Genomic DNA, 9,662 nt, shown 5'->3' with positions numbered 1-9,662 from the left:
GTTTTGCAGCCCAGCAACTCAAACCTCACTGACCACCATGAAAAACAAGCTTCAAATAAAATATAATCCTAAAACTTAGATGAAATATTGGTGATTATCCCATAATAAAGTAGATAAAACAAAAACCACTCAAAAAAGCAATGAAGCGTGCCAAAAATAAATACAACTAAGCGAGAGTTAGCCTCATCATATTCAAAATGGTGTAGCAAAGAATGTAATGATAGTAAAGGTTTTGGTATTCATATACAATTGGCATGCATAAAAGTATGAGCAAAAATTACGCACAGAAAAAAGTGAAAGAAAAATAACCAAAAGGAATTTCATACCTGAGTAACACCATTTGTCTTGTATTGAAACTTTTGAGGCCAAAGCTCATAAAAATCCTGTCATATATATATATCACATGCGTTGAGTAACTCAAATTTCTCCCTATGCATTTTGATTTCAACAATAATAAAATTAAATTAAGAGTAAAAAAATTACATCGTGAAATTTCTTTAAGATAACTACAAACAGGAGAAGACAAAAGAAATGATCCAACATGCATCCAGAAAAAAATCTTGTCAAAATTTTTTTTGAAGGTGTGCTGGACACTAAATTATATGTGGCTGTACACTAATCACCTTCAGCAGATTGGGTGGAGCTGTTACATACAGTGAAATGAGCTTACCACAGTACTAAAGGCTAATTGCCTTTATACAAGAATCAGAACCAGATATGATGAGATGTAATGTACATGCACGCACCCAACCCCCGCACACGCACACAGATACATGCATGTTTGTGTGTATGTATGGTGCGTGGATGTGGCTAATTGCCTTTATGTAAGAATCAGAACCAGATACGACGAGATGTAATGTACACGCACGCACCCAACCCACGCGCACAGATGTGTGTGTCTGTGTGTGTGTGTGCATCCAAATTTGCAAACCCAACTCAAGAACTTATGAAATCCAGAAACTAATTTTAGTGTGCCTGAGAATTTTAGCTGATAAGCTTAAGCTGTGAATCCCAAAACAAACACTTAACCTGTAAAAGAAAATTACCTTGAACACTCTTGCCTTCAATATATCTAAATGAGCACGAGAAACACCATCAACAGTATGACAGCAGACAAGCGACAGATTAGCCATCCGAATACTCTGCAGGATACACAGTACAAAGAAAATTTTAAGACTTTCATTGCATCGAATTAAAGAAACTTCAAAAGCAATAAAACCACCCAACTGATGAGGAACCAAATTATAAAGAAACCTAGCATCACTTCTGCCATGCAGCTATCTGAGTAAAATAATAGATAAGTATAGATTAAGATTATACGAAACCATATAACACAGAAACATACAATCAAAACTAAGTAAGGAAGTTTATAGTACCTTTACAGCACCTTCTTCAACAATCGACATTCGGGAGAGCCTGTCGTATTCAAGGCCAAAATGCTTTTTAAGCTCCTCCACAAACAAGAAGTTTATATCATATATTATCTGAAAAGATGAACAAGGCCGTCAAGAATTTACTTATTGCATATATGTTGGACAAATGTTTATGAATAATGCAAATTTCACTGTCTTTAGTGTCTAGACTTGATAAAGAACAGTTTCAGTAAAAATTAAAAAAAAAACAAAGAGAAAGAAATTAATTTCTGGTGAAGATGATAAAAAGCCAAGCACATTTTATAATAATATCTGTACTAATATATTATTGATATAGCTTGAGTGTTTTAGCAAGTCATCACTAATACAAGAAGTTGAAAAGAAGCAATCAAGAAACTTAGTGAGGTTACATTAATAGAAAGCTATAAGTAAGGCAGCAACAACCTGAAACTCTAAGAAATTACAACTGATACAGAGAAAAAAGTGACTACATATACGAGGGCCTACTAAACAAAATCTAAGCAAATTTAAAGTGACGGATATGGCAAAAATTGTGTGCCATGCCTTTGTTTTAGGCCTAGGTTCTTTTACAGAAAGAACTGAATATTGAAGGCTTCTCAGTACAAAAAAGATATAGTTCAGATTTCTCTTTCACATAAGTTTCACCATGCTTTTAACAAGAAACCTATCGAGTAGGCTTCAATCTTTTAGTTTAATGAAGTAATTATTTAAGGATTGTTTTGATTTTTTGGGAATTCTTGCCACTTTCCTCGCTTAGCAACACACAGCATACACAGTTTGCAAGTTAAAGATATACAGGAAATGAATAGATAGCAGCCGTCAAATCTTATGCTGCCTTGGAAACCGTGGTGAATCAAAATAGGCTGCTGAAAGCCACAATACATAGAAACTTATTTGGAACTCACTTGCAAATGTCGTGGAAGAAGGTTACTCAGCAGCTCAACTGGGATTTTTTCTAATCCGTCTGGAGCTACTGTGTGGGCAGTGAAGGAAAAGACTTTGCAAGCGATGTCCCACGCCTCTTGCCATTTGAGAAGTTCTTCATCAATAAGAACCCTCATAAGCTCAGGAATTGCGAGGGAGGGGTGAGTATCATTCAGTTGCAGTGCCACCTGCAAGGTACTGGCAGCTGACGTGAGTGTAACATGTAGTATAGTAGTCTTGTATAGAAGCAATATAAAACAAAAGCTAAATTCCAATAACATATAAATAAAGAACCTTGTCAGGAAATTGATCGAAGTTACTATGAGAATCTTTATATCTCCGAATGATGTCTTGAAGAGAAGCTGAGACGAAAAAGTACTGTTGCTTCAACCTTAGTTCCTTGCCCTACTATTCAGACACACAACTGAGTTACAACAGCGAAGTAATCATAACCAATACAATACCATAGAAAATCTACAGTACAAAATATTTATATATATATATATATATATATATAAGCAAACACTCATCCCAGATCTTCCCGAGTTAGCTATATGAACACAAAACAATGTCAAGAAAAATCATAAAACAAACACAATATGAAGGTAAGAGGTTCATCACAATATGGGGAAGAAAGAGGAGGCATCATGCATTACAGTGCAGACAAAGTGCAGAATATACCTGATAAGACCGGTCATCAGGATAGAGTACGCTGCTAATTGTTTCAGCTCGCTGGCTGGTAATAACTGCGTTGATGTAATCTCCAGTGTTAAAAGCCTCCTGTGAGAAAATTTCATAGTTAAACATTGTAACCTCATAGTTGTCCTAAAATTATATATCTTAGAACCATAATCCAATTTGCATAAAGTAGTGAATTTGCCCAAGAAGGAAAACATTTAAGATAAAGAAGATGTGATACAAAGATCTATAACAGTTTAATCCGGATGCCATGATACAAGTATGCAAAGACAACAAATAGGTGAATCCACAGATCATGCATACAAGAAATATAGCAGGTGAAAATGGGAGAATTTCAAATTTCCTGCAGCATAAAAATCACTGAGCAACAGTGATAACAGAGCCTTTGTCCTAAAACAACTACGTGAATCCCATTTCTCTTCTCATCCTAAGTAATCATGACTAGTTTTAGGTAATTTTATATTCTATTTCAGCTGAAGTGATGATAGTAAAGCAGGAATTTCCTTCTAGTTTTACATCAACGCTCTTTAAATATGTCACAATTTTGAAGGCAACTATCCTACAAGTTCAGTGTCATTTTCTGATCTTAACATGTCCATGCCCCAGTCTTTTTTAACCAACCTTATGTAGTGTTTTCCCTAAAATGTAGCTAGAATTCTCATGCTTGAGACAATACATTAATCAATATTTAACATGGACTTCTTTTTTCTCCATTCGTTACAACATCATGTCTTATCTGTTTTAAGCATATACCTATTACTCATGGTTTATAAGTTATAACAAAGTGCTGAGCTTTAACAAGCTAAATTTTATACACAAGTAGAAGAAATGCTCAAATAACAGCTATCTGTACTGAAATTCTATAAACAAACAATAAATATCTATAAACAAAATAAATATCACTGAATACCATATCATACTGGCCATTAGGTTTAGCTGCCCATAAACGCAAATTGATAGTATTTCTTGTCCCATAACCTGGTATTGGGTTGTCATAAGCAACAGCCTCAACCTATCAAATTGAAATGAATTAGAACTGAAAACATCAAAATTTTAGTAGGTTGGAGTCGGGAAAAGATTCTGATATTCCAAAAATGAGGAATTATGGTATAGCAAAAACCATGAATCTCACAGTACCGTCTCTCCAGGAATCCAAACTTTGAACTTGTTGCCATTGAAATGCTTTTCTTCAACAGACCCATAGAACTAATGCATACATGGGAACATCAAAAAAAGGAACTGTAAATCCAACAATATAAGATGAAATAAATAAGAAAATGAGATTAATTTGCATACATTAACAGCATAAGAAACATGAACACGTTCGATTTCCCATGGGTTTCCAAAGTTCAGCCAATAGTCAGGTTGTTCATGCTGAAATCCATTCAATATGATCTGGCGGAACAGCCCATATTGATAACGTAAACCATAACTGCGAGATGAATCCTTTTGATTAACTTTTAAAAGTAACTCCACTCACCTAATAATCAATCATTTATTACTATGTATTCAGTTGTTGTGTGCTACATTTATAGTAAAAAAACTCAGAATGTTTCCTGAGAACTACAGGTGTGCATCCTTTTGGACCAATACCACATTCACTCAATAAAAGGAACTAAAAATGTCATAATGCCGAGTTTTGTATCATAATCCATGAATTTATCCACAACACATATATCCATAACCCACCAGATCACCGCCAAGAATGTTTAACAAGACAAGAGATAAGCTTACCCCCAAGCAGGAAAGTCCAATGTGGCTAAAGAATCCATCTGACATGCAGAAAGACGCGCAAGACCACCATTACCTAGCGCTGCATCTCCTTCCTTGGAGTAAATTGAACCATTTAGCACGCATGAGGAAATTGAATTGCCAACTAATAGAGGAGGAAACTTAACCAGAGAAATAACTGTCATTTTTTCCCCTCATCAATTGGTGCCCCACAACAGTTTAAAAAGAATTAAGTTATATGAGATGCAGTCCACCATTTAAAGAAACTCATTGTTTAAACTTCAAGAATGAGCAAATGAAATGCAAGGCCACACGATTAATAAGACATTTCATTATTTTATGTACATCATTATGCTGCAGTGCATCTCCCACATCCCACCTTATAATATTGCATGAAACCATGTGGAACGCATGTGATGACAATTAAGTAGCAAATTATGCTTTAAATTTTAATTATCATCTATAAGGTGCTGATGCTATCGGCTACTCCTTTTAATGATGATAATCCATTTCTACTTTTCTACTGGTTACCAAAAATTCCATTTTGCAACTTTTCATTGCTGCTGGGGCATAGATGAATCCCTCAGGTTAAGAAACACAAAGAGTGTTAGTTTAAAATTTAGGAGCAGATCCCCACAAATTTTCACAACAGTGAAACAGAGTCAAAAATATCTATCACTAAACATGCCTAAATATTGGAACCCTTGAGAACCCCCCTCATCAATTGACACTCCACCACAGCTTTGGAATATAAACTAATAGCTTATGAAAACATAGAAAATATTAAAAAAGGAAATCTTCTCTATACAAATTAGAGATTCACTACATTCAAGTTAATCTACATCATCTAAAATGTTTAAAGACAAAAAGTAAAGTGAGTAAATTTTTTTTAGCTCTCTTAAGCTCACTTTCAATTTTTTATGATAAGTTGATAACAATACGACTTCAATTTAAAAGGCTTGTTTTCTGATTGTTAACTACAAAGACAGTAGTATATACCAAGGTAACGTCGACACGCTGGATTCTATAAAGGTACAAGAGAAAATTAAAGCACCAAATTTGTATGAACATAGATGCATAGACACTGTATCCACGTAATTACATGATTAGTGGAATCCCTGATAATTTATCAGCTGCAACATGCATGAATGTAGAAGTTAATGATTTTGAGCACACCAAGCAACATATAGAGTACATTCGTCCGCCAACTAATATACCATATAAAATAATATTGTATCATAACAAGTATTGGAGGTCTTTCTAACCTGCTCAGCCAATACTTCGAACTCAAAGCCAAGCTGGGTTAAAGCATCTGCATACTGGTCCCGTATACCTAAGTTAATAACACTGTTCGATAAAGAACGCCCTGAAAAATATAGAAACACAATATATCATCATCTCAACAGGGGGAAAAAGCATTTCCAACAGTTTCAATCATTAAAGGCCATAGAACATAGTCTACATTTTACAATGTCTTTAGCTTCCTATGGACTGATGAGTACCCCGAATGGGGATTATAACCTGTAATTCCAGAAAACACTGGAGCATTCATCAGTGTCCAGAATGAGATTACTGATTATTTTTTATATCAGTGTCCAGAACAAGATAAACAATGTTGAGGCCTCAAAGCATTCATCAGTATCCAGAATAAGATTACCAAGAATGTTTTGGCGCGTGGAATCAAAACAGGTATGCCAGGATACAATGAAATTGGGGGTTGAAAGAAAAATGCTAAAGGGGGATTAAAAAAGGGTATGCTATCAACAACTGAATGAAGAAAAACCTATTAAATATTAATAAACGGTGGGCTATTTTATGACAGCGTAACAAAAACGAGCAAGTCAGTGATCATGTTACGAATAGCTTATAGAAGGGCAAAACAAAATGAAAATGTGATTGTTTTCAGCAGTTTCCAGAAAGCATTGCAACAATGCAGAGGACAAAATACTCAATCTTGATATGAAAAGCTAAAAGTAAGAAGGAAACAAACAAGCAACTTAGTGCAAAATGCTGATACCCATAAGAAACTCCAGAGAAAGGAAGTAAAGCCTTTTCGGGTCTTTTCTCTTGAAGTATTGATGAGTGTCATGCCATCTCTCAATAAGACGGTCTCGTACACTATGCGACAAGGCCTGCAAATGTTATGAGAGCAGAGATTTTTTCTGTATCAGTACAATTGTCAAAGGTGAAAGGTGCAAAGTAGAAAATGGATCACTACAAGTCCTTAAGTGCTCCCTATCAGTTACATGAGACTATAACACATAAAGCATGGTCTCAATCAAAAGACAATTCCCATAATTTCAATACAAATTGTGAGCTCCATTACGTGAAACAGAAAATAAAAATCAGCACGCTGATTGCAACAAAAACAATAAAATCAGCACTATCATAGATGAGTCAGTTGTATCTTAGTAGAACCTATAACTATTAAAAATATCGGTAAATCACAATATAATCACAAACAAACCGTAGATTATCACATGAAAAATTTGACTGCTGAGTTAATAAAAACAGCATTTGAAGATAATTTCAACAATCATGAAGAGCTGCAGGCTGGCAGAGCCAAATCAAAACTTAAGCTACCGCTTGCTTGAAGATAATTCAACTAGTTAAGTGTTAAAAGAAGAGAATTTACCTGGTAAGCCTCGAAATCATCAAAGCTAAACCTCGATCTGGCAACTGTATACTCCACGTGATCCAAAATATCCTTCTGCAAGCTAACCGGATCGTTCTTCAAGAATCCATCCATGAGCTCGAGCATCCTCTCAGCCTTCGCTTTCCTGTCTCCAAACTCAAACCCTAGGCCCGCCTTCCTCATCACAATCCCCCTCGATCCCAGCCTCGCAGCTCCAGCCTCACCCTCACCTTCATCCAGCGCATCCCTAATCGCTCGCTCGATCCGCTCCAGATCCTCCCTCTTCTCAATCTTCCCTCCTTTCGAATCAACAACAAAGAACTTATTGATAAAGAACTCTCCATCAATCTCGACGGAGGCGCGGTCAATGCGGAGGCCGAGAAGGTTGAAGACGCTGGTGATGACCTGGAGGAGGCCGATCCGGTTGCGAGCGCGGACGACGAATGCGGTTGAATCGGCGGAGAGGTCGTTGTCGATGGCGACTGATGCAGCGTCGCTGTGATCGGCGATGGCGCGAGGAGGGAGGAGGAGATTGTGGGTTTTGGATCGAGAGAGGGAGAGGTAGCGTTTAGCTAGGGTTTTAGGGGAGGAGAAGAGGGGGGAGAGAGAGGGGACGACGAATGCGGTTGAATCGGCGGAGAGGTCGTTGTCGATGGCGACTGATGCAGCGTCGCTGTGATCGGCGATGGCGCGAGGAGGGAGGAGGAGATTGTGGGTTTTGGATCGAGAGAGGGAGAGGTAGCGTTTAGCTAGGGTTTTAGGGGAGGAGAAGAGGGGGGAGAGAGAGGATGATGGGGGTATAATGGGAAGAGAGGGGTAGAGTGGGAAGAGGAGGGAGGAGACGGCGGTGGACATTTTGGGAAGGGGGAGGGGGGGAGTTTGGAGTGGGAGATTGAAGTGAGAGCTTTTAAGTAGTTTGCTGGTTTTGTTATCGGGTTTCGGATCATCATTTTTTCAGTCTCGAAGGTGCACGGGTATCCAACTATCCATTCAGCTGCTGCCCGTGACGGGGGTGCTCTTCTCGTGACTTGTGTTGTTGGGTTCCGGATGGGGATTAAGCACCCAAATTCATGGGACAGATGAGAGGACAGCTGAGTTGTTCCCTCTCCTATTGCTCCATGCATCTTATGAATTTGGATCCTTTTAGCATGACTCTTAAAAAAATCCGGATACTATCCCGGGAGTCCGGGACAAATCGAGAGATATACACGACGTCACTTTTTATCGGAACAGCTCTCCGTGAGGTGAGATCTGGACCATGGAAGAGAGCAGAAAAATGTTCAAACTGACCCCTTTATCTCATCTCAATGCTTCACAACACCCAAGCACAACGCAGGGTGTTCTGAGAAGTTGTGCGCTCGATAGGTAGGATGATGTGGAGCCCGTCTGCATTATTGCAATTTGCAAGTATTAAAATTAAAAAGTAATTCACAAATTTTGAAGTAAGAACTAGCTGAAGTAGTACCATTAAATTTGTTTTACACTTCTTCTTTTTGTTTGCTTTTTTTCTTTTTTCTTTTTCTTTTTCTTTCTTTGATAACAATTGGAAATTACATTAAGAAGAGAGGTAAATGATCTTTTGAGATTTCATTTATTATTTAGAGTAAGGAATACTCATATGACTTAAAAAACTAAGTTTATTTCTAAAGTGGTGCATATTTCGGCTACTGTGTAGGTACTTTCCAGATTTGAGAGAATTGAAAGAAAAATATTTAGGACGTAAGATGCCACATAAATGCTATATGGCTCGAATCATCATTTTAGAAGGTACTAGAAGTGACCTTCCCAAAGAAACAAACAATTTTTTTGCTTAGAAATAGCAAAAGTATGCTCTATTTTCTATAGTTCTGCTACTTCATGTCTACTTTGGTGGAGACAAATAGGCTTTAAACATCTATATCCGATAGATATGGCTATGAATGCGGATATATATTGAAATACCTAGATTCATATCTGAAATATCTGAATATATATTTTGCAATTGTTTTAATTCATAGATTATTAGATTTGAAGTTAATTTTGATGATCCGTATATATAAACTTAGTTTTTAGTATACAACAAACATATATAATAAACTCTCTCATGTATTATATAAACTATATTTCTTCAATATTATCTGATTTTCTCAAATTCGTTTTCTATCCTATTTATATCCAATTTTAGCGAATACAGTATGATTTTTTTTCTTAAAGTGTATCTATTTGCACTATTGCTCATATTCTTACAACCACATGTGTGTGTGACTGAGTGGTTCTGAGCCAAACAATGGGGGAACCCC

At 36.8% G+C, this 9,662-nt stretch overlaps 1 protein-coding gene across 3 annotated transcripts in view; it reads right to left on the bottom strand.

Moving 5' to 3' along the window:
- Positions 1–7,986, bottom strand: part of LOC109847943 (glycogen phosphorylase 1-like) — a 12,035-nt gene extending 4,049 nt beyond the window's left edge. For all 3 annotated transcript variants that reach the window (XM_020417176.1, XM_020417189.1, XM_020417183.1), the window contains exons 1-13: positions 7,384–7,986; positions 6,766–6,880; positions 6,014–6,114; positions 4,752–4,843; positions 4,314–4,449; positions 4,155–4,223; positions 3,928–4,029; positions 3,000–3,098; positions 2,613–2,723; positions 2,300–2,506; positions 1,377–1,484; positions 1,047–1,142; positions 327–383 (exon numbers count right to left, since the gene is read on the bottom strand). In XM_020417176.1, the coding sequence (XP_020272765.1) occupies positions 327–383; positions 1,047–1,142; positions 1,377–1,484; positions 2,300–2,506; positions 2,613–2,723; positions 3,000–3,098; positions 3,928–4,029; positions 4,155–4,223; positions 4,314–4,449; positions 4,752–4,843; positions 6,014–6,114; positions 6,766–6,880; positions 7,384–7,566 (1,476 nt within the window). In that variant the 5' untranslated portion in view covers positions 7,567–7,986. The remainder of the gene's footprint in view (positions 1–326; positions 384–1,046; positions 1,143–1,376; positions 1,485–2,299; positions 2,507–2,612; positions 2,724–2,999; positions 3,099–3,927; positions 4,030–4,154; positions 4,224–4,313; positions 4,450–4,751; positions 4,844–6,013; positions 6,115–6,765; positions 6,881–7,383) is intronic.

This window comes from Asparagus officinalis, chromosome 1 (genome assembly GCF_001876935.1).
Source record: "Asparagus officinalis chromosome 1, Aspof.V1, whole genome shotgun sequence".
NCBI lineage: Eukaryota > Viridiplantae > Streptophyta > Magnoliopsida > Asparagales > Asparagaceae > Asparagus > Asparagus officinalis.
This window is presented reverse-complemented; position numbering and strand designations above follow the sequence as displayed.